This window comes from Mesoplodon densirostris, chromosome 6 (assembly GCF_025265405.1).
Source record: "Mesoplodon densirostris isolate mMesDen1 chromosome 6, mMesDen1 primary haplotype, whole genome shotgun sequence".
NCBI lineage: Eukaryota > Metazoa > Chordata > Mammalia > Artiodactyla > Ziphiidae > Mesoplodon > Mesoplodon densirostris.
Window position 1 is genome coordinate 71682720 of NC_082666.1, and position 25954 is coordinate 71708673.

The window sequence follows — 25954 nt, forward strand, 5'->3', positions numbered from 1 at the left end:
TTCTTTTCTTTAGTATACTCTTATTATTTAAGAAACAGAAGACATTTCTCCTAATAGGAGTTAGTTCTTAGTAGTAAAGCAAAATAAAGAAAAATAAAAAGGATGTCAATTTATTGTTCTGAGTACTATAGTACTGCTAAATTGTAAGTTATAGTCTTTAAATGCAAATTATGGCATCAGTCAGTAGTTCCCAAAATCAATCCAATCACTTTCACACTGAAAATCTACAACACCTCCCTTTGAAAGTAAAAGAATACACATACCTAAATTTTAAATAGTTCTTCTGTTTTAGAAAACAAAAGCCAAAAAATCCTTCCGGAATAGTTTACTCAGTTTGTTGATAATTTCTCTCCTTCCAGTCTTCAGTTTTTAATACCTCTAACCTAAGGCAAAATGAAATTCAAAACAATTTTAAAGCTTACAGGCAAATCCTGGGGAAAAGTGAGAAGAATGGAAAGTAATGGTTCAAGTTACATTTCTGTGAAACTGGGGATCTTATTCCTATGTTCATTCTCCATTTGATAGGAAGGAAAAAGCAAGAGCTTGCTCCAAAACAAAAAAACAAACAACAACAAAAAAACTTCTGTAACTAGGTCATTGGTTAAAAAAAAAAATTTAGGCTGATGAATACTACCATATAAATTAGTCAAACATTTTATTATATAGTATGTATTTATATCAAAAGCACAAAAACAGCTTTATTCTTAAAACCAGGAAGATTGTGATGTTACATACGTAGATTCAATAATTCCAGTCCATTTCTATGGGTACTAAGTGCCTCATCACCTCAGATTAGTTAAAACAAGGTGCAAATGAGGCCAAGATAACAGGTCGGATCACGATGTGGGACCCTTGGCATTATCTGGCTTCTCAAATTGAGACCTGTAGTCCAAATCCCATTTAGTCATCTTCTAAATGTTTGCTACTAGTCTCAATGGGACTAAGCCAAAGACTACATTGGTTTCAAATCAAAGCTCATGTTCCTGTAAGTCAGAAGGTTAATCCTCAAATAATAAGGACAGAATAATTAACATTGTCATCTCATTCCAAATAAAATGAATTATCAAATATCCTGGCATATTTAAAGTGAATTATATAGGAAGTAGTAAAGCTCAGAAGCATTCCATGGTAACTGAGCTAAAGAGAGGAATGACAAATGTAGTAAAAGCCATCATTACCAGTAAGGATCACCAAATTCTTAGAAATAAGTAGTTTGCTCCAAAAGATTTCTCTTGCCTTTTTAAAAAAGTCTTTGGGCCACATCAGAGTAAAACAAACAATAACCACAATTTTAGAAATCATATTATTTTTCCCTATTTGTTCTTACAGGCCATTAGTATTCTTTTAAAACTTGCTCCCTGAGAGATCCCAGACTATGTCAAATAAAGAAATTAAGAGTGAGATTGAAGTTCCTCTCAGTAAAAAAAAAAATCTGTATTAGCTTTATCACTTTTTATATCACTATATAACCCTAATATTAAAATGTCAACAGGGTAAAATCAACTACTAAGGAATATAGTTCTGGGAATACTTGGGGGTAAATTTAGTATCTATATAAAATTGATATTATAGTCAAGGATTTAACTGATGGTGCCGAAAAAACAAATGTAATATTATTTTAAGGGGAAATATTTTGTTTTAATTTGTACCACCCCGCTTATTTAGTAAAGCAGATTATCAACTACTGATTTATTGCTTTTAATATGATGAAACACCAGATTTGACAGCTAAATTAGCAATAGGATACAAGTACATTTTTATCTTTAATCATTTTTGGAGAGTAGGACATGTACACATCCATATAAAAAGACTGTAGCAGATGCCTCCTAGAATCAACCAGTTCTTGTAAACATTGCATTTGTGCAGATTTTCATACTTTGATTCCAAAGTTGAGAACAATAAGATTAAAGGCAAATTTAGTAGCTAAAAAAACCAAAAAAATGTCCAGTTTGACTTCTTGCAACATATGGTACCACTCCTCTCTTCAGAAAAAAAAACAAAACAACAAAACCTAGCAGCACATGAAAAAAATTTTACAAAACGTTTCAGTACTCTGTTTTCCCTCCCATCAAAAACCGAACAAAAATAAAGTGCAGCACCCATAAAAGTGTCAAGAAAATAGCCAAGTTCTTCCTTTCTTGTAACAAAATAGCACTTGGCTTCAGCAGTCTTAACCAAATTATACAGTGTCCATCATTTTGGGTTCATCATCATCTTTATGTACCACTGAGTTTAAACTGCAGAGAGCTGTATTGATAGAATACTGAAGATAATCTGGATTCTGAAAAGAAAAAAGAATGAATGAATGATAATAAGTTTTATGCCAGTATATGCAGTTGCATATTCAGTTTTGCATTCTCTATTTCTCTGCAGTATAGCAGAACAGGAAAAAAGACGGACTTTGAAGTCAGACTTGGGTTGAAACCCAAGAAGATAAAGAAAAAAATTAAATAGATTATTACCACTTAATCCAAAGAGATGTGATAAAGAGAGAATGATGTATGTGAAAAATAGAAATGTAATAAACACTACCTTCTTCCTCTGTTTAACAAAACTGTATAATTTTAATTAATCATATAAGACTATATCTTCCATATGATTATATATACATAGTTATTGATAATTTAAAAGATAAACATGGCTTTAAGCCAGCAATGTATTATATGTATTATGAAGATCACTAATTATAACAGTAAATACTAAAATTACAAAAACACCTGAATAAGGAAAAAATATATTTACTAAGTAAATATTATAGCTATCTTCAGAGTCTATTTTGGTTTCTCAAAGGTTAAAACAAACCCAAGTGAGAGAAATTGTTAATCTTTTGAAAGGTACTTAGACTTGTATTTAAAAAGTTGAAAACAAAAGAACAGTTTAATTTAGGTTTTGTTTATTTTTTAAACAGAAGAACTCAAAAATATTCTAATTTGTTCATTTCTAAAACTAGGAACAGAAAACCTTATTCAATAAATGCAAAAATAAACCCATTATTATTAAAGCATCATGAATAGAGACATAAGCCCTTAAGACCTAGGACTTTAGGAAATTCTTCCCTAATAATTCAGTTTTATCAGTTGTTCTGAATATCTGCTCATACTTAAGAGTTTTATTATGGGTCACCTACTTTCATCTGTTTATTTTATTTAATAAACATCAATGAGGAAAATAGTCCACACAGGGCATAGATATCTTAAACCTGCCCATACCAAAGGGAGGCAGGGTTTTCAAAAGGTCTCAGGGTTTTCAAAAGGTCTCCTTAATAACGTACAATACTTTTGTGATTCTTTTATTGTAAAAGTCGAAAAGTAAGCCAGAAGTTAGTTGGATTATTCTCAATCAGGTTTTTATGAAGGAAGTGGCACAAATAACTGACTGAGGTCTAGAACACTAAAATAACTTTGGACCTCAGTTCTAACCCTGCCTTTTCCACTTAGTATAATGCCATCCTCAAAGAGAAAATAATTCATCAAAATTTAATAACATTAAAAGCTAGTATACAGGATAAGCCTAAGATAACTGTTACTTATATCTCTGTCCAAGAGGCCTTGGTTTAGTTCTCTCAAAGCTAAGGATAATGGTATTTGGCTTATTTCATGAGACTGTTGTCAATTTAAAAAAGAGATTAAAAGCTAAAGTGTTATCCAAATTTAAGTTTTATAAAAAATTATTAATAATCTTGTTACATTATCCCATTTTCCAAAGAAACAGAGTGCTAAGATCTTTTCTGACCATCCAGGCCCAATTCCAAAGGCCTTCAGAACAGAGCTTACAATTACTCTCTATTAAGACTAGGCTCCAGATTTTCATGGAGAATTTTGAGTATTAGAACTGGCTAAAGAGATTCTCTAGAATTCATCTACCCACCTCCTTAAGGACTGAAGACATCATCATGAGGAGACTTAAAAAAACAAAAAGCAATCAATATACCTAACCTAATGTATACTTAAATTCCACTGATTACCCTATATTCTCATCTAATAACATACTCAACACATTTCTTGTCCCAGAGACCAGTTCTTCCCAAGAGCACACACAACTGAGTGTCTTGTCCTATTTCTAGGATATGATTCAACAATAGTCTATGATGTAGGCCAGTGGTCCCCAACCTTTTTGGCACGAGGGACCGGTTTTGTGAAAGACAATTTTTCCACTGGCCCGGGGTGGGGGTGGGGGGATGGTTCAGGTGGTAATACAAGCCAACGGGGAGCAGCAGATGAAGCTTCGCTTGCCCGCCGCTCACCTCCTCCTGTTAGGACCGGGGCACGAACCCGTATCCCCTGCATCGGCAGGCGGACTCTTAACCACTGCGCCACCAGGGAGGCCCCACATTGCCTTTTGAGTGAGACTTCCCTTTCACTGTGTAGGCAACAGGCTAAACTGGCTAAAGCTGTTCCTAAAATCTTAGGGCCTGAAAATGAGAAAATGAGAGATGACTGGTTCAATTTAAATGCTACTAGAACCAAAATGGGCAGTAACTTTTAATAACTTAAAACTGTAATCCTAAGTAGAATCAGGCAGACCAGTGGTCCAACCTCCTCTTTGACATAAATTCTTTCACACTAGTGACATGGTTTTATCTTATTCTAATAGCAGATTTCCAAGGGGCTCAAAGAGTTGGCCAATATTACCATAAAGAACAGCTTAGCATAAGTTACATTAATTTGTAGTAAAATGTTACATCTGGTAGGCAACACCAACATTCAAAAAGATAATACTACTAAACTCATGCACCAGATCACCTTGGTTGCTACTTGGACATATGCTTTGAAGCTAATTCATCTCAATAAATTCTTAACAGTATAGTTCTACTTAGAATGAGATGTTCCTCAGGAGCTATCTTGAGAAGTTTATGATTGAGATGATCAATAGGTAACACTTGCCCTTAAGAATGCTTAGGTGGTCCTCATCCCTTCTGTATTTAAAGGAGTGGAATTTGGTATCTCTCTAAATACCTAAGAGATGAACAAGATTTAATGCCAAAACATGGCATGAGATGAAACTCAGAGTTATCTTTTGAGGCAAGAACATTTAAAATGACCACACATATATAATGTATAAGAAGAAAGAGAAGTCCAAAAGAACAAAAATTATGTAAACTAATACATTTATAAAATAAATATTTACTTTTCCAACTTACCTGTGGTAAGGATCCAACACCAGAATGGGGAACATTATTCTGAACTGTCATAGGTTGGAAACTTGGTGATTGAGAATAAAGTCTTACTCTTGACTTGAAAGCTTCAAGTTCATTTTTGAATGCTTCAAAATAACCTTCTTTCTCTGCCTAGAAAACACAAAAAATAAAGACTGTGTTTTTCAAGACTTCCAGACCACACAGTAAACTCTAGCAAGCATATATTAGGCCTGAAGTGGAAGAAGTAAAGATGAGGTGAATAGTTTAAATGTAGAAACTACCAAGATCTCTGTCAGATTTCTGAAAACTGCCTGTTTTATATGAATATTAAAGATTGGTTTGTTCCATTTCCCTCTGCTTCAGCAAAATAAAACAAACTAATAAGAAACAACCCCTCTTTACAAATACACACTAATAAAATGAAAGAAGGTAGGCTTCCTCTGTATTTCTCTTGATTTATCTATATTCTTGACAGGATCCAAAATACTCCTCATTTAACCCCTCATGTTCTCCTCTCCTCTTCCCACTGCCAAGCAACAGCCAAGGGATATTCTTTAAACCTTCTAATTCTCCACCAATTAATAAGAGAACACTATTACCTGTTATTAGTAATTCCCTGACCCTAAAATCCCTATTTGTAAAAGCCATGAAAACCAATTAAACTCAACATTCAACTTCATTGTGAAAATACCTTAGTGTTTTAGTTAAGGAGGTACCTTCTTTTCAAGATTATGGAAAGAAAAAAGTACAATGAGTTATGTTGAGGGAAGGAAATTCTCTCCCAAGATGTATATAATATAAGCAAAATTCTTAATGCAAAATATCCTTTTGGCAGTAGCCTCCAATTATAAACGTTTCCTTTGCAGATTAAAAAATGACACAGAGCACATCCTACACAATAGATCATAGAATTTAAGTTCAAGTGGTAGAAGAGATTTTGTCGAAGTCTCATTCCTGAATATCAGTGGGCCCATTCGTCTGCCGTGCAATTTTTTTCTTTAATGTAGTTTACATTGTGTAACTGGATTAAAACCTATGGATTAGTTACTAGCATCACTATATATACAAATAATGCAGACAATGTTCTGTGCTGCCATTCTATCTTTTTAAGAATTTAGGAATCATTTCCTTAATTCTATTATAGCATTTCACTTTAGTCAATATACGGTACTCGTATACACACATGCAATGTTAGCCTTCATATCCAAAAGTAATCCTTCTGAAATGGTTATGTAGCAAACCGTTAGGAATCAAGTGACACAACTGCTGAGCTTACTTCATGCCTAAGGCCTAGGGATTTAGATCTAGAGAGACTTGATTGATTTTTGTTTTATTAAGCAACCTATGGGTCACTTGCTCAGTTTCTCTATGCTAATTTCCTCATTTGTAAAAAAGGAATAAAAATCCTTATAAAATGTTATGAGGATTTAATGAGTTAATCCATGTAAAGTGCCTAGAATAATACCTGGCACAAAGCAAGCACCTCATGAAAGTTATTCCTTAATTTAAAAAAAATTATTAAGAACACAATGTTGGGCTTCCCTGGTGGCACAGTGGTTGAGAGTTCGCCTGCCGATGCAGGGGACACAGGTTCGTGCCCTGGTCCGGGAAGATCCCACATGCCGCAGAGCGGCTGGGCCCGTGAGCCATGGCCGCTGAGCCTGCACGTCTGGAGCCTGTGCTCCGCAGTGGGAGAGGCCACAACAGTGAGAGGCCCGCATACCACCAAAAAAAAAAAAGAACACAATGTTAAGATCTAAGACTGCAGAGCTGTTCAGGTCTATTTTGTCAAAGTAAATTTCAAAGGATGCATATAGTTTGACTATGTTCCATTATCTTACTAAGCACTAGTTCAAACATGTCCATTAATGTAAGATGAAAAAGAAAGTATGTTTTTTTTTTTTAATGCCTATGTGTCAAGTGAAAATTTGGAATAGTCATCAGAAGCCTAACTAAAATACCAACTCAATCGTTTACTCATTAAGGGCTTCCCTGGTGGTACAGTGGTTAAGAATCTGCCAGCCAATGCAAGGGACACGGGTTCGAGCCCTGGTCTGGGAAGATCCCACATGCCGTGGAGCAACTAAGCCCGGGTGCCACAACTACTGAGCCTGTGCTCTAGAGCTCGCGAGCCACAACTACTGAGCCTGCATGCTGCAACTACTGAAGCCTGTGCACCTAGAGCCTGTACTCTGCAACAAGAGAAGCCACCGCAATGAGAAGCCCGTGCACCACAACGAAGAGTAGCCCCCGCTCACTGCGACTAGAGAAAGCCCACGCGCAGTGACGAAGACCCAACGCAGCCAAAAATAAATAAATAAATAAATAAGTTTATTTTTTTTTTTAATTGTTTACTCATTAAAAACTACTGTTTTAGGGGCCTCCCTGGTGGCGCAGTGGTTGAGAGTCCATCTGCCGATGCAGGGGACACGGGTTCGTGCCCTGGTCCGGGAAGATCCCACATGCCGCGGAGCGGCTGGGCCAGTGAGCCATGGCCGCTGAGCCTGCGCGTCCGGAGCCTGTGCTCCGCAATGGGAGAGGCCACAGCAGTGAGAGGCCCGTGTACCGCAAAAAAAAAAGAATGATACTAGATATCATTCTAAGACTTGTTTTTTTTTTTGCTTTCTTGTCTTTTTATCCATGCCAATGCATGTCTTTTTATCCATGCCAATGCTGATTAGTATATCACCAAATGAATATACCACAATTTATTCATTCTACTGTTGACAGACATTTGGGCTGTTCCCAGACTTTTTGCTATTATGAACAATTCTATTAAGCACATACATGAGTGTCTCTAGGGCAGCAGTTCTCAAACTTTATAGTCTCAGGACTCCCTCATACTCTTGAAAATTATTGAGGAACCTAAAGAGTTCCTATTTACGTGGGCTATATCTATCAATACTTATGTGTTAGAAATTAAAACTGAGGAATTAAATAAATATTAACTGAAATATAATAACAAACTCATTACATGTTAACATTTATAACATATTTTTTTTAAAAAACTATTTCCAAAACAAACAATTCAGTGAGAAGGCTTAACAGAAGATAGCTGTATTCACACATCTGCTTCTGTATCAATCTATGCTGTACACTGATGAGAGAATGAGAGTGAAAATGGCAAATAACATCTTAGTATTATTATGAAAATAGTTTTGACTCAGGACTAATGGAAAGGGTCTTGAAAACCCTCAAGTGGCCCTGAACCACATGTTGAGATGTTTTTCTCTAGGGTATATACCTAGGAGAATTTCTGGCTGTAAGCACTTGTCTTGTTCAACTTTACAAGGAAATTTTCCAAAGTGGTTATACCAATTTATACTCCTACAGTCAGTGCATGTGAATTCTTATTGCTCTACTTCTTATAAAATTTTTAAATTATAGTAATAATTTAAATTAGTAAATTTAGTGAGTGTGAAATGTTATTTAATCTTTCTAGACATACCTATTTTTCTTTAATATAGCTGACATCATCCTGTATATATAAAGATGTATCACTTCTTTTGACTTTATAGCAAAGCATTTTCTCAGATTAAAAATTTTTCATAAATAAAATTTTGATGGCTGCATAATATTCTGTGTACTACAGGTTTTTTTTTTAACCATTCCTCTAATTTTCCTGAATACATACATTCATGTGAATGGCTCTCAATTTCACATACATGCTGTATAGTATAGCTTCTTATATAGCTCCTTTAAATCTAAATTAGCATGAAAACAGCAATATAATTTTTCTTTTCCTTATAAAATCTACAGAATTTAGCCTGTGGCATCCTGGTTGGATGGCTTCCATTGATGTGTATGGACAAAAGAGGTCTCAGCTAAAACCTAACCTTCCCATTTAACAATACCAAATAGCTACTTACTTTGGCTTTCTGGAAAAATAAGCGAAAACATCCTCTTGGATCCACATTACAGTTTTTGGCCATTTCCATAATAAACTGCATTACAACTGCTTGATGTGCTATTTGTTCCATCAGAGCCCCTTTCTGAAAGTAACAGATTAAAATTATAAGAAATATATTTAATATTGTGATTACTATTTGGATTTTTAAAATATGATTTTTAAATAGGTTAAAAAAGAAAAAGGTTTATAGTATCAATACATGGGAATGAGAGGTGAGGGGGCAGGCAGGCAGGGAAAGCACATTGGAAACAAGTTTCCCTATGCTAACTGAAATAACTTAAAAAAATTCCAACAGTAAGCTCAAGTATATGTGAAAACAAAACAAAATTATAATTTCATTTAATGACCTTCCTACTTTCATTTAAAGTAACGGAAAAAGCAAAACAAAAAAGTAAATCAGAATTCCACTAAGGTTCCCAGAAATTCAAGTTTCACTTGATACCTGTTCAGCTTCTAGATGAAAACACCATAAAATAAGATATTTAGCAGTTTCTTCACATACAAGGTATGGATGGTCAGACAAAAATCTCTGACTATCATCCCATCGACTTAACATACCTGTAAAAAAAAAGAATTAAACCATGAATGTCAAATACTTTCCTCTTGTAAGCAAAGAAATGGTATTTTTTTTTTTTCTTTTTTTTGCGGTATGTGGGCCTCTCACTGTTGTGGCCTCTCCCGTTGCGGAGCACAGGCTCCGGATGCGCAGGCCCAGCGGCCACGGCTCACAGGCCCAGCCGCTCCGCAGCATATGGGATCCTCCCAGACCGGGGCACGAACCCGTATCCCCTGCATCGGCAGGCGGACTCTTAACCACTGCGCCACCAGGGAGGCCCAAAGAAATGGTATTTTAAAATCATTCTCTTTAAAGACAACTCACATTACCATAGCAGTATGTTATGGTAAAAGAGCAAATAAAGAGCAATAATAAAGCAATACCCAGCATATTGGAAATAGCTTTCAAAATTCATAGAAAACTTTATTTCAAATAATGTCAGGCTAAAGTAGGGTGATTTGTTTAAAGCCGTAAGTTCTACATCTGGGGAATGCCCGAAGTCCCAGGCAAATAGAGACCGCTGGTCATTCTAGGCTAAAGTAAGTACAGATAATTTCAGGAGATTCAATATTATTTATTCAGAGAATACAAATTTTTCTGTTAGATGCATAAGAAAGCAAAACCTCAAGAAACTACACTGAGCAAAGACCTAATAAAAGATTCAGAAAAACTACATTTCTTCTAATTTATTAAAATATGTCTAAGATAATATGGTAAAATGTCAACAGCATGGGAAACCAATCCAGTAAGTGTTATAATAGTAACTATACTTTAACCATTTTAGTCATGTTAACCATTTAGTCATGATGACTGTTTATACATAGAAAACAAAATCTGTTTAAAATTAGTTAAGCATATTTGAAAACAGCTGCCATTTTGCTTCAAAATACCAAACCAGTCCAAATACTACTAAAGGTGTACTGTCATCTTTACCCAAATTAGTTAAGAAATTTGGTCAAAAAGTTGATACCACCCAAGTAATTAACAGAACCAGCAAAGTGTTGAGCTTTATTTAGACTCATCCAACCAAGAAAGTTATTGAGTCATCATGGAAATTTTATAAGGCTATCTCAATAGTTTGGCAATAAATCTTTCCTCTAGACACAAAATGAACTTCTGAAGTTCCATATCAGAACACAAGTGAAAACAAAACTGAGGACAAATGTCTTACTGAGAAATACACAGCAACACATGGAAATTAATTAAAAATAATGATTTTTTTCCTCATTAAAAAAATTGGAAAAAAGCATTTTAGCATTTTCTCATGAAGAGTTTTACAAGCTTTATAGAGTTATTTCCCCAACACTTTGGATACAGTGACTAGGTCATTTTAAATTCTGAGAAACTATGATTATTTAAGTTACTTTAAACTACTTCTCAAATTATATAGTTAAAGAATCTAATTAATAATTTCTGTGGGTCAGATCTAAAGAAAGCATAATTCTATTTCTCATACCTGAAGCCATAAAATAAATCCTATAAAGCAATTTTGCCTTAGCTTTGTTACACTTCTGAAGAGGGAATATTTTCAACTCTATCAACCATTCAGAAAGATCACTGTTTCTCCGTTTACTTCTCCATGGGCAGCATTGTGACTTACTCAGGCACCAAATTCCTACCCATTCTGGTTTCTTTTGCAGGAAAGATAATTTACGAAAGGGTTAGTGACACTTGTAGGGGCCATGAAGAAGGGTGTCACTAAACGTTAAAGGTTTTAAACTATCTACTTAATAACTGAGACAAAATTAACACTTGAGGATGACCATAGCTTTTCTTTACCTGAAAAATAACTGTCAATACTTGATTTCAAAAATGCATACTAAATTATTATGAAATTGAGAAGTTACATTACAGGTAGTCCATTAAGACCTCTGTGGGAAGAGTGTGGAATTTTATGAACAAAATATATCAAGAGAATCAATGGCTTAGTGGAACAGAACATACCAGAAAGTACACATATTACTTTGGAATTTATAAAGAAACTTAAAATCAAATGGAGAGTAACACAATCTAACATGATGACTCGAGGACTAAACTGCCTAGGTTCAAGTATTGGCCTTACCACACCTTGGGCAAGTTCTATTATACCTCTATGCCTACATTTTCCCATGTGTAAAAGAGGGCTAAAAATAGCATCTAACTCATAGGATTTTTGTGAGGACTAAAGGAGTTAATACATGTAAAGCACTTAAAACAGTACCTGAGGGGCTTCCCTGGTGGCGCAGTGGTTAAGAATCTGCCTGCTAATGCAGGGGACACGGGTTCGAGCCCTGGGCTGGGAGGATCCCACATGCCGCGGAGCAACTAGGCCCGTGAGCCACAACTACTGAGCCTGAGCGTCTGGAGCCTGTGCTCCGCAACGAGAGGCCGCGGTAGTGAGAGGCCCGCGCACTGCGATGAAGAGTGGCCCCCGCTTGCCACAGCTAGAGAGAGCCCTCGCACAGAAATGAAGACCCAACACAGCAAAAATAAATAAATTAATTAACTCCTACCCCCAACATCTTCTTAAAAAAAAAAAAAAAAAAAAACAGTACCTGACAGAAAGTAAACACCTGATAAATACTAGGTATTATTAACACAATATGGACAATTCATTCATTCATTCATCCATCAAATATTAAGCTAATCTTTTTTTTTTTTTTTTTTTTGCAGTACGTGGGCCTCTCACGTTGCAGAGCACAGGCTCCAGATGCGCAGGCTCAGTGGCCATGGCTCACGGGCCTAGCCGCTCCGCGCCATGTGGGATCTTCCCGGACCAGGGCACGAACCCGTGTCCCCTGCATCGACAGGCAGACTCTCAACCACTGCGCCACCAGGGAAGCCCTAAGCTAATCTTTTGGTTAAGGATAATCTAGTCATTTAAACTAGCCAACCAACTTCTCTGAATGCTTGAAAAACCTTACTTTGACAAATTAAAATATTTTAATTATGTATCTTCACCCATATATTTTTTTCTGGTGAACGTCTAAATCCCAATCCACCCTTTAGCTCTCAATATTCCAACTGATTCCTAAAATGGTCCCCAAATACACTTCATTATTTATTTCCCTTTCCTTTTTGCATTATACTGATAGAATGATAGATTTCAATCCTTTGAATTATACTAAGTATTTTAATTTCTCAGTGTACCAAGAACCTCCCAACTAGGTTGTGAATTTCTTAATGAGTGATATATGACCTATTTTTCAATATATCCTGAGCTCCAGATCTCCTGTATTCCCAATCACCTACCACCAGACAGCTATTTCTACCTACATGCCTGCACATAAACTCATCTTACTTGAAACTGAACCCATTCTTCTCTCCCTGCCCATCTACATTGCTTCCTAGGTTCCATGTCACCCAATCAGGCATTTCAGAGATTCTTCTGATATTTCCATTCCTCCCATATCAAACTTATCACTAAGTCCTGTGTTTATGCTATTGCAATCTGTTAATATGGTGAATCACATTAATGAGTCTTCTAATGTTAAGCCATCTTTGAATTCTTAGGATAAACTCTAAAAATATTTCTTTTTCAGATTATAAAAATAAAGTATATTCATTGTGAAGAAATTGAAAAATCCAGAAAATAAAAACCACCTACAATGCTTACAAGAGATAATCAATGTTAACATTCTGATGTATTTCCCTCTGGCTTATTTTTTAATGACTTTTAGAGAAACAAAATTAGAATCATATCATACATATTAATTTCCTACTCATTTCACTTCACATTCTGTTCTGAGAGTACTTTTATTAAATGTTTTTCAAAAACAGGATACTGATGTGTTTTTGAAAAGCAATATGTAAGTGATTATATTGAAGAGACTGAATATCCACCTACAGCACAACTGATTGTAACATAGTATCTATGCAAATATTTACAGCTTTTAACAAAATCTCCAGTGGCAACATCCCACACAGATTCAAAAAAATGCTGAATCACAGCTAACTTTGGTTGGAAGTGAACAGATGATGTGCCATGAAAAACTGTGATAGATCATCAAAAATAAGCTCTGATCATCATAAAGACAGTGATGTCAAAGATGCATATGACTTTGAAGAAAACTGTTCTGTGAAGTTTAAAAGAAAACAGACTATTTCTAAATTGGTATTTTATATTTATAAAACATTTAACTAAATTAATAAGTAAACATAAATATGGGGGAAAAATCAATACTTCACAATATTCCATGACATGGTTGTACCATTAATCATTAGATGGTAAATTCCATCTAGTTACAAGGGGTAATAAAAGCAATATAAGAAAGACAGTCAAAAAATATCAAAAAATACCATAAGGGAAAGTTAGGAGGAAGTCTGAAGAATATACGTACGCATGAGACCACAAAGTACAGTGTCAAGCTTTTGCAGCCCTTCACAACCTCCCATGTTCTAGGCCCATGTCTTCCAAGAGTCTGGAATGCAAACCAAGTTTGGAAAGCCTCCAGCTAGAAGCTCTAATTCACAGCTGCTATTCCAAATGTGTTTACTTCAAAGGATTATATCAATGTAGTCATTATTCTGACAAATGCCTTTTTTCCCTTTATTACAACAAGCACACAACTCCAGAAACATTTGCTTCCACCCAGGTGGGACAATATTAAACTTTCACTGTCTTGCCTCAGGTCTCTCCATCAACTCTGTGCCATAATTTAGTCCCCAGAGACTTTGACTATCTCATCATCCCACCTGACTGCAAACTGGTCTACTGCACTCTGATGGAACTTGGTGAGCAAGAAGGAGCAGGTATCCCATTTGTCTCGGTATGATACAAACAAACATGCCAGAAAATGGGAAATAAAAACACAGGAAAATTTTGGGAGCCTACTACTTTAGTAACATTTCTGGGGATCCAATAGGCTGCGGCAAGTAGGATATCTTGCCCAAAGTGAAAAGTCAAGTGTATTTCAACTAAGAAACAGGCACAATGTGAATCTGGGAACGGCTATTAGGTCTGGTTGGCTTTGAAGACAGTAAGGCTCTGGGTAGCATTACAGGATGAGACACGGAAGCCCACTCATGCAATGGCAAAACAACTGTTTATTAGTCACATATTTCCTCAGCCATCTGATTGTTTGTACAATATTTTATAAACTAAGGAGTCATGGTAGTAGATTTGAGATTATGCAGAGATTCAACAGCATGGGAACTCTTCATCAAGGGTATTCCAGGTTAGCCACTGAATACCTAATTTACCTGTAGCAGAAACCAGTGCTGAAACCTCAATATTGGAGAGGCCAGCCAACTATCAAGCTGGAAGGACCAGCCAACCATCAAGTAATAGGTTGATAATCTTGGTCCCGTTTCATTTTGGAGGGACCAGTGGTTCCTCACTTGAACAAGACCATTTGAGATCTGGTATTGCCCTCCCTCTTTGCCATGCTTCTACCAGTAATGCATCTGTGGTCTTACTAAATGAGATGTTTCCCATACCACATTATTTCTTGACCCCAAAACTCAATTTACAGCAAAAGAAATGAAGACAACAGGCTCATGAAATTCACTGGTCTTATGAACATTACTACACAGAAGCAGTAGGTTTTATAGAATAGTGAAATGTTTTATTGAAGACCCACATAATTATAGTGCCAAGTGGGTTACTACACCTAGTGAGGTAGGGATATTTTCCCAAATAAAATTCCTTCTGACCACAGCACTCAGTTTATAGCAAAAGTGAGGGAACTATTTTACATGCACTAGGTTTCCCATGGCTCCAAAGCAACTAGCCTACAGAATGCGAGCTGTGTGAAAGCACCTTGAGGGATGCTATTCTACCAGATGCATCATGCTCTGAAAAAGTAATCAGTACATGGTACTCCTTTTCCTACAGAACACGCAGGCCTGGGAAGTAAGGACTGTAGGTGGGAGCTGCAACTCAAATTATCACAACTAAGATTCATTTACAAAATTTTTGCTTTTTATTCTTGTAATTCAGGGCTCTGCTTATTTAAAGATTTTAATATCTACCCAAGGGATGACTGTATATCCATTTTTTCTATTATAAATAATACTGGAATGATAATATTTGCAAAAATAAACTTCGCTTACTTCTTCAGACACTATTCTTGAATTAAACAGAATACATAACTTATTTCACTTTTTAAAAATAAAAAGTATGAGGGCTTCCCTGGTGGCGCAGTGGTTAAGAATCTGCCTGCCAATGCAGGGGACACAGGTTCAAGCCCTAGTCCGGGAAGATCCCACATGCCACGGAGCAACTAAGCTCGTGCGCCACAACTATTGAGCCTGTGCTCTAGAGCCCGCAAGCCACAATTACTGAAGACCATGTGCCTTGAGCCCATGCTCCTCAACAAGAGAAGCCACTATAATGAGAAGCCCACACACTGCAACGAAGAGTAGCCCCCCGTCGCCACAACTAGAGAAAGCCTACGCGAGGAAACGAAGACCCAACATAGCCAAAAATAAATAAAACAAATAAATTTATTTAAAAATAAATTAAAAGTATGAGAAAAATTAATAAATTTTATAAATAAACTTTATGAAATAATTCTATGAATAAACTGCAAAAAAAGGAAAAATATCTAAAGTAGTATTCGTTGTACTGACATAAGGATGAATGAAATTCTAAATACTTTCGGAGAGAAATACCAATAAGAAAAAGGTCTCAAAATGTCATTTAAAAAGCTTATTAACACACTCCAAATAAAAACTATGTTTATTAAATTGACACATATATACTTCCCAGTAGCATTTTCACTCCAGCAATATTGTCACTGCTTATAATTCTTAGAACACAGCATACTGTTTCCCGACTCTGCCTTTGGACATGCTGTTGCCTTGCCTCCCTTATCTACATGGAGAACTCTTACATGTTCCTTATAATCTAACTCAGATGTTATCTCCTCTGGGAAGCCTTCACTTAAATCAACCCCCATCCCACTGCTTTTCCCCAATAGAGAAAACTAATTTTCAGTTCTTTGTATACGTATTTCTATTACTTATTATTTATTATAAATTATATTCTATTACTTATTATTTATCTGAATAACAGTTGAAGGATCTGCATAAATTGTATAGCATCATATCCAAAACCTGAAAAAAATGAATGCTAATCTTACAACCATAAAATAATCAGATACAAAGGAAGCAAAGATGAAAAAAGACAAAAGCAAAGACTAGTTGGGAAATGGAAAGAGTCTAGGTAGTAAAAAAGACCATGTTTTAGATGGTAGGATTATATAATAATAGATTGAATTTTGCTTTTCTTCACAATTCAGTTTACTGTCACTCTATTTTTTTACGACCAAAAAAAAGTCTAAAACAAGAGCTATACAACTGTGCCAGAAGCAGCTATGCAACTGGAGTTTGTCACTTGTCTTCTTTTTGGTCCCCATTTTATAAATCCACCTTTTGTAGACATATTTATGATACCAAACATTAAAAAAGAAGGAAACTCAAGTAGTAGACTTACCAAAATGTCTGATTTTCTGCTCATGTTTCTGCATAAATGATTTTGATTTATCTTCATCTTCTGTTTCTTTTCTTTTATCTTGATTAATAAAACTCTAAGAAAAAAATTTTGAAGTTAAAATCAGATTTTATATTTGAACTGGATTTTCTTTCTCACTTATTGAATGCCTAGCAATCCTTCGTATAGACACTATAAAAAGGTGATGTAGTAAACTCATGTCATTAAATTCATCTGTAAAACTCTATTAAAAATTAAAATTTTCTTGTAATGAAGTTTCATTAGTCTTATTTAAAGTGATATATATGTAGAAAATTATACAATTATTTAAAAAATCTACAGAGAAAAACAAATGAATTAACCTTTCTGTAAAACTGAATTTCCCTATCAAAGGCAGGTATAGAAAGATCCTTTACATGCATAATTTATGTTTTGCATTATTCATTTCCATTAAATATTTGCAACTCTACAGTAATCTTTGGAGTTCTTGCTGGAAACAAATTCAGAAATTCAAAGCATACAGAGTATATTTACAACAAAATTTTTGATAAGACATAAACCTAAAACAGACCTTTGCTGTAAACTGTTCTTAGGAGAGGCTAAACAGTTTGATTCTGAAATCAAGTACAAATTTCTATTAAGGAAGTGCTTCTTTTCAGTTAAATAAGTCATAAAACAGACGAAGATTAAGTTTTTATCTGGCCAAAAAAACTGGCAGAACAATTTCTCAGAACATTATGTGATCACGTTTAAACCTTGAGATCATCACTGCCAAAAATGAAAACTGAAAACTAGCTCTCTGACAGTTTACAATCAGGAAACACACAAGTTTACATATTTCAAAATAAAAGCATTTTTTTCCTTTATATATTCTCCATCTAGACCGGCACTGTCCAATAGAAATATAATCCAAGCCACAAATGTAATTTAAAGTTTCCTATCAGCCACATTAAAAAGCAAAAGAAACAGATGAAATTAACAACATATCTATTTAACCCAACATATCCAACATATTATCATTTCAACATGTAAGCAGCACAAAAAAATTATTAATGGAATATTTTACTTTTTTTGGTACTAAGCCATCGGAATCTGGCGTGTATTTTACACTTACAGCACATCTCAATTCGGACTAGCCACATTTCAAGTGCTCAATAGCACATGTGGCTAGTGGCTATCAAGTTGGACAGTGCAGACCTAGACCAGTCCTCTCAAGCCTCAAGCTCCCACACAAAATCAATGTACAATTTTGAGCAAATGACTGGAACATAAAGAGAGTCCTAATTAATTTGTGGTATAAATGTAGGGTATGTTAGAATCCAACTTTAAAAAATAACAATTAAAAGAAGAGACAGGGGCTTCCCTGGTGGCGCAGTGGTTGAGGGTCCGCCTGCCAATGCAGGGGACACAGGTTCGTGCCCCGGTCCGGGGAGAACCCACATGCCGCGGAGCAGCTGGGCCCGTGAGCCATGGCCGCTGAGCCTGCGCGTCCGGAGCCTGCGCTCCGCAACGGGAGAGGCCACAACAGTGAGAGGCCCGCATACCGCCAAAAAAAAAAAAAAAAAAAAAAGAAAAATATTTTCTTTGTGACCACTGTGTTAACAGAAGAGACATTAACTTTATAAACAAAGAAACATTATTTTGACAATTCCCTCTGGAATAAAAAAATTATTTTAAATAGTTTTGGAGTATAAATGCAAACCAGAAATAAAGTAATACTTAAGATGACACATCCCTTAGAACAATATATACAGAGATAGCAAATCATTCAGTTAAAGAATTATTCTGTTGAGGGGAAAGAAAAATATATAAATATAAATTAGTACAATCACAGAAAAAGTCTAGAAAGATATGACTCATTGTTAACAGTGGTCATCTCTGGGAAATGGAAATGAAGGAAGCCTTTCAATTCTACTTTACAGGTTTATGTTTTTGTTTTTTACAAGAAGCATGTTGTACTCTTACAATTTATCTCCATTAAAGAAAGAAGTACTGATAGGGCTAGTGGTACTAGACATTTACCTGTGTGTATTACTTATTGCTGTAGCAGGACTAGAGCTAGTCCAGGGAAAGGAAATTAAAGGTGCTTGGGGGGGAGTGTTGAGAGTGGATGCCAGAGCAGAAACAAGTAGTGTTACACACTGTGTCTAGAGAATAATGACGGTTAAAGATAAACTGAATGCGGACCTAGACAAGAATGAGCAGTCCATACCTGAGTCTTGAGAGTTAAGTTTAGTAGAAATAGAAAGAGTACTACTTTAGACATTAGATGAAAATGACTTTATTTCACTGCCCACTTCTTTTTCAGATACAAAAGTCAAAGAATAAGGCCGATATATGTAATCCAGTGAGAAACAGAAGACTGCTCTTAATAAACTACTAACTTGGCAAAAGTATTTTACTACTCCTTTCAGCAATAATGCTTGTAACACTAAGACCAGATTACTATCTGAGGTTTACTAAATACATACTGGTAAATACCAGTGAGAGACTTTGTTTTATTTGATAAAACCAGTAACTGTACATTAGTATTACAAAATTGAAAGCAAGCTGATAAGCATAGCAGCATCAGACAGCACTGGTAACATCTGAGCTTTACCACATACCAGGCCCCATGCTGCCTGCTTTTAAGATGTTACCTTATTTAGTTTTCATATCCACTCTTTATAGTTGATGAAACTGAGCCTTAGAGAAGTGATTTGCCCAAGGTCACAAAGCCAGCCTGTGACAAAGTTGAGATTTGAGGCAGTCTGACTCCAGAACCCATGCTTATATTCAGTGTGTTATGCTGTAGCCATATAATTGGATTAAGGACTACCCACATTAGACACTACTGGGGATAACACATTTCTGTAACAATCACTTTTCCTAAACTGTCAACACTGAATACTGTTTACAGGACTCTGTTGCTTTGTTAACAGATATGCACAACTGGTTTGTACGAACACTTCAGTCTTTCCTTCTTTCATTATGGTCCAATAAAAGAGAGTACCTTATTAAAAACATCCTTGCTAATGGCATCCATGTTCCACAGACACATTCTCTCTCTTTGTACTAAAGCCTCTTCTTTCTGCCGCCATTCTTCTTCCCGTTGCCTCAGTTCTGATACTGCTGTTTGTGCTTTGGCATGTTCCTGATCCAAGGACTCAGAGTTATGCAGTGCTAAGCTACCAAGTTTCTGCTGAGCTTCAGCGAGATTCCATTTGCATGCCACAGAGCTCTTCACAAACTCTTTCTGCTTTTGGCAAGCCATTTCAATTCCATGACTATACATCTGGATTAAAAAACAAAACAGTATTTTTAAGAAATGAAGAAGGGAACAGAACAGGTACGTTTATGTAGCACAGTTCAAATTTCTATCAGTCAAGGATTTCTGTACAATGTTTTTGGTACATAGGTATCCAGCCTTCTGTGTTTGCAGTTAAGAGTTTTATATTATAGACCTTGTTTCATCAACTAGACGCTAAGCTTCTTTGTTAATTTGTGCCTCTCCCCTGACAACTAACAGCAACAAAAAGCCTGGCAACTAGCACAGTGTCCTGCATACAGCTGGGCCTCAACAAACATTTGATTTATAGTCTTCATAATCCTGAAACAGAATAATGAGAACAAAAGCTTAAATCTAGTTCATCATCTTATCACTCAACATGCCGAAAAGCAGACCTTTATAGAGTTTTGCTTTGCAAATTCTTCACTCAAAGAAGCTTTTATTTAGAAGTAATCACTTCTTGGTTTCTATTTTCTTTCTGTGTTATCCCAATCCTTGGTAATCTGAGTTGTTATTATTGGAAATTTCTATTTAAAACTGACTACATCAGATAGATAACCTTTAACTTAATCCTAATCAAAACAGACAAAGTTGTTTAAAAAAAAAAGTCACTGGTCCACCCTGGTGACTCTTTTTTTTTTTTTTAACATCTTTACTGGAGTATAATTGCTTTACAATGGTGTGTTAGTTTCTGCTTTATAACAAAGTGAATCAGTTATACATATACATATGTCCCCGTATCTCTTCCCTCTTGCGTCTCCCTCCCTCCCACCCCTCTAGATGGCCACAAAGCACTGAGCTGATTTCCCTGTGCTATGCAGATGCTTCCCACTAGCTATCTATTTTACCCTTGGTAGTGTATATATGTCCATGCCACTCTCACTTTGTCCCAGCTTACCCTTCCCCCTCCCTGTACCCTCAAGTCCATTCTCTAGTAGGTCTGTGTCTTTATTCCCGTCTTGCCCCTAGGTTCTTCATGACCATTTTTTTTTAAGATTCCATATATATGTGTTAGCATACGGTATTTGTTTTTCTCTTTCTGACTTACTTCACTCTGTATGACAGACTCTAGGTCCATCTACCTCGCTACAAATAACTCAATTTCATTTCTTTTTATGGCTGAGTAATATTCCATTGTATATATGTGCCACATCTTCTTTATCCATTCATCTGTCAATGGACACTTAGGTTGCTTCCATGTCCTGGCTATTGTAAATAGAGCTGCGATGAACATTTTGGTACATGACCCTTTATGAATTATGGTTTTCTAAGGGTATATGCTCAGTAGTGGGATTGCTGGGTCGTATGGTACTTCTATTTTTAGTTTTTTAAGGAACCTCCATACTGTTCTCCATAGTGGCTGTATCAATTTACACTCCCACCAACAGTGCAAGAGGGTTCCCTTTTCTCCACACCCTCTCCAGCATTTATGGTTTGTAGATTTTTTGATGATGGCCATTCTGACCGGTGTGAGATGATATCTCATTGTAGTTTTGATTTGCATTTCTCTAATGATTAATGATGTTGAGCATTCTTTCATGTGTTTGTTGGCAATCTGTGTATCTTCTTTGGAGAAATGTCTATTTAGGTCTTCTGCCCATTTTTGGATTGGGTTGTTTGTTTTTTTGATATTGAGCTGCATGAGTTGCTTGTAAATTTTGGAGATTAATCCTTTGTCAGTTGCTTCATTTGCAAATATTTTCTCCCATTCTGAGGGCTGTCTTTTCGTCTTGTTTATGGTTTCCTTTGCTGTGCAAAAGCGTCTAAGTTTCATTAGGTGGTGACTCTGTTCTACTAAGAATCAACAGTAATTAGTTTTAACATTTATTTTAAAAAATTTTTTAAACTTATTTTATTTATTTATTTTTGGCTGCATTGGGTCTTCATTGCTGCACACAGGCTTTCTCTAGTTGCGGCAAGCGGGGGCTACTCTTCGTTGCAGTGCGTGGGCTTCTCATCGCGGTGGCTTCTCTTATTGCAGAGCATGGGCTCTGGGTACACAGGCTTCAGTAATTGTGGCACATGGGCTTAGTTGCTCCGCGGCATGTGGGATATTCCAAGACCAGGGATCGAACCTGTGTCCCCTGCACTGGCAGGTGGATTCTTAACCACTGTGCCACCAGGGAAGCCCCCTTTTCATGTTTATTGAACCACCACGTGTAAAGCATCGTGATGGATGTTTAATTCCTTATATTTCTCAGTTCTATCAAACAAAAGCTAAAGGCACATTCTTTATGATTTCTTAGCCAAAATGTAGATCAATTTCAAACTAGGTATTCAGAATAATTTTACTCCAATCTATTCCCTTATCTGCATCACTATTCAAGCCCTTGTAATTTCACACTTTAGTTATATAAATACAGTCTTTCTCATTTCAAGCCATTCTCTACTCTTCTAGACTTGGAGTGATTTCTCCAAGAAACAAATATGATAATTTTACTCATTCTTAGAGTCTTGGGATAAAGCACAAACTCTGTGGCATGGCATGGTCCCTCATGATCTCACTTCCTATTATCTCTCTAGACTCAGTCCTAGTCACTCTTCTACTTGTTTGCTTATTCTTTACATCCCCTTCCCCACCACCCCATTCAATGTGGCAACTCCCCCATCCCTAAACCTCCTATCTCCATCCCAGATTCCAGCATCATGTCCCTTCCCTCTTACCCTGTCCCTCTCCACCCAAGTTATGCATATTTCTACAGTGGTGTTTTCACACAATACTGTGCTTATTTGTTTAACTATCAGCTTCTTGAGGGGCTAGAATGCAATAAATCTTAGATGAATAAACGACTCAACTTCTTGGAACAGACTAGTGGTGGTAAGGAATTCTAAGGCAGGTAGCATGCAAGGCTCCTTTTTTAGCTAAGTCTTCAGGCAAACTTAGATTTCTATTGGAGGGAATGTGGACACTTGCTATTCAGATGTTTTACTTGTTTAGCAGGTTTGGAGCCCAGATATCACTTGGTCCTAACCAAGCAAGCAAGGTATTTATTTTTACTTTTTGCTACCTTAGAATAGGTTTAAGAATAACTGCAGACTAGCTATGCATAAGAAGGGACTAGGAAGAGGAGAAAAATGAAGATATAAAATTTATTTTGTAAGAAAAGACAAAGAAATACTAAGAAAGGTAAGGACAAATGGAAATATCTTGCCTTGTCAAATTATGCGGGAACAAATTCTCAAATCACCTCTCAAATCAAACACAGAAATCTTATTTCTAAATTCTAAAAATGATTTATGTTTATATTCTTCTGCACAGACTACACAGACTATGTTTGGCATTTGAGTAAACTATCCAACATGTATTGAGATGATTGATTATATTTTAATAAACAAAGATTTGAAAAAGGAACTGTTAGCATTAAGGTCTACTAATGTAACTTTACATTAAAAAAATTCCCAAACAGGATCTCTAAGTTCAAAACTGTATTTAATTGGATCTCAGAACTATACATCACATATGACATTAATATAGTTAGGTTCCCTATATTTGGTAAAATTACACCAAGGCTGTTTTTATAAAGATTATAAAATGTTTATAAACTGAATTAAATATTTTATTCTTTCCAAATATTCCAAAAGAAAAACTTAAGTTCTAAAACTTAAATCCAGCAAGACAAGTAGCTTTGTTATAAACACATGAACTAACTTAGGATTAGAAATCATTTTGCAAATCTTAGAACCATTCAAAGTTAGTTTCAGCCAAATAAAATTTTACATTACATCACAGGATGGGCAGTACAGTAGGTGGGAAAAAACACTGTACTAGGTGTCAGAAGTGGATTCTAGTTTTAATTCTGCCACTGCCTAGCTACATGGCCTCAGGGAAATCACTTTTAATGTAGGATTTAAGCCTAATCATTTCTAAAATTCTTTTCAGCTAAATAAGCTTATAAATTAATATACAGCTATTTTTAAAATTCAGTTTCTCTTAGGTTACTCTTTAGATTCAACCACAATGCAGTGAAATTCTTGAGACCTTTCTATCCTCTTTATACTCCTTCAAAACTGACAATGGCAGCTGCTGTTCATTCTTTTTCTATCTCTGTAACACATTCATTATGTGCTTATATAACACATTTTGTATATAAAGATGACACCAGTGATCCCTAATTAGTGGGTGACTACCAACCTATCAACTCTCATTCTGTCCTCCTAAAAAAATGCCTTGTACTTTCCCAGTGACTGGCTGGCCGAAGTACAGTCTGTGGTTATGAAACAGCATTTTCTCTGTGCAGCCAACCAACCCTGTGAGCTGGGCATAGGATCGATGACCCTACACTTATTGGCAAACAATTTAAATCACTCACTTTCATTAACAGCTAGCAAGATGAGTCTAGAGAAAAACTGTTTTAATTCAGTTAAGCCCTGGGGGACCCCATTTTGCAAGAAGCCTAGAAGGCAAATACCTATAATCCATTTCACTGAACATATTAGTGTTTAGTCCGTGATCCTGAAATATACTTCGAAAACACTCAGGTTAGGAGAAGAACCGGGACAAAGTGATATGAGTACCTAAGCACTCCCTAAGATAGAACCAGGAAAATCCTAAGGGGCAGTATATCACATTTGGATAAGTTTCAGAGGAAAGAAGGCTGGGCTGAAAACCACAAGTAGCAGCAGGAATCTGAGGAAGAAGTCTGAAGGAAAAGGCAAACGTGTGCCTATATATTTTTACTGAAGAATGGTGTGAAGCAAAACTAAAATCAGAAACGTAAGGGGAAAATGGTCACGCGAATGGGCGAGATTTACACCAGCATCAATAGCAAGGTTTACAGAATTTGCTCAGATGTCAAAAGTCAGTGAAATAAACTGGATCTGAAATCTTTATGTCAGGAGCTCAGTGAATTACTGAAATATAACCATTCACTGTTCCCATCAACTGTGCACAAATATTAGTGCCTTCAAAAGAATAAAGTGCTCGGATAAGAGCAGGCACAAGAGGACAAAGGGTCAATGTTATAGAGTGAGCTGTCCCAAATCTGGGTACCGTCAGAAGAGGGGTAGAGGGGAGAAACTTCTTCCAAGGGTGAGGAATTAGCCAAGGTGAAAAGGTGTGCGTGGAGGTGAAGGTTGGGGCTATATGGCCAGACCCTCTCCGAAAACCTCAGTAGATGCTACAAAGTGATGGGATGGCTTCAGGCTCCGGACGTCCGAGGTTGGGGGTCGGGGGCGGGGGAAGGGGGAGGTGGGGGCTCAGAACAGGGCACAGAAGAGGGTCGCAGAGACAGAGGGCTCTGGGGGCCTGGTGACGGCTCCTCCCCATCCCCCCGCAGAACACGGGCCCCTTCTCACCTGGGTGCCGCCTCCCGGCAGCTGCGGGTAGCGAGGAGAACCGAGGGACACGTCCAAGTCACTCTCTTCCTCAGGCTCACCTTCTGCCCGAGGGAGGCTCCAAGGTCCTGGCGGCGGCCACGGCTGCTCCATGTCCGGCTGCCCCCGGCCCTACAATCCCCACTGCTAACAGACTTCGCGTGACCGTAAGCTACTGCGCGGAGCCTACCGCCCCAGCCGGCTGGGGCCGTTACCCAGAATCCCTCTGCCGGCCGCGACGCCGACGCACAGCCGGCGCCAGCCTGTGCCGCGCCACCGGCGGACGGCGGAAAAAGACGTACTCCACTTGTTACGTCACTTCCGGATTGGAAGGCGCGGCCGCGGGAGGTGCGTCC

General features: G+C 36.8%; 2 protein-coding genes across 5 annotated transcripts in view; one reads left to right on the forward strand and one right to left on the reverse strand.

The window, feature by feature from the left end:
* Positions 1-1682: 1682 nt before the first annotated feature.
* Positions 1683-25843, reverse strand: CDC37L1 (cell division cycle 37 like 1, HSP90 cochaperone). Of its 2 annotated transcripts, XM_060101049.1 has the most exons (7): positions 25581-25842; positions 20010-20291; positions 17021-17114; positions 9490-9605; positions 9007-9129; positions 5141-5287; positions 1683-2281 (listed from the first exon to the last, which is right to left on the reverse strand). In XM_060101049.1, exons 1-7 carry the CDS (start codon positions 25710-25712, stop codon positions 2180-2182), a joined length of 996 nt encoding a protein of 331 aa, XP_059957032.1. In that variant the 5' UTR covers positions 25713-25842; the 3' UTR covers positions 1683-2179. The 2 variants fall into 2 exon arrangements, with proteins under 2 accessions (XP_059957032.1, XP_059957033.1); XM_060101050.1 differs by lacking the exon at positions 20010-20291 and having other exon boundaries at positions 25581-25843.
* An 83-nt stretch (positions 25844-25926) lies between these two features.
* SPATA6L (spermatogenesis associated 6 like) overlaps positions 25927-25954 on the forward strand; it is a 60469-nt gene continuing 60441 nt past the window's right edge. For all 3 annotated transcript variants that reach the window (XM_060100944.1, XM_060100946.1, XM_060100947.1), the window contains exon 1: positions 25927-25946. The gene's annotated coding sequence lies outside the window, so the exon portion shown is untranslated. The remainder of the gene's footprint in view (positions 25947-25954) is intronic.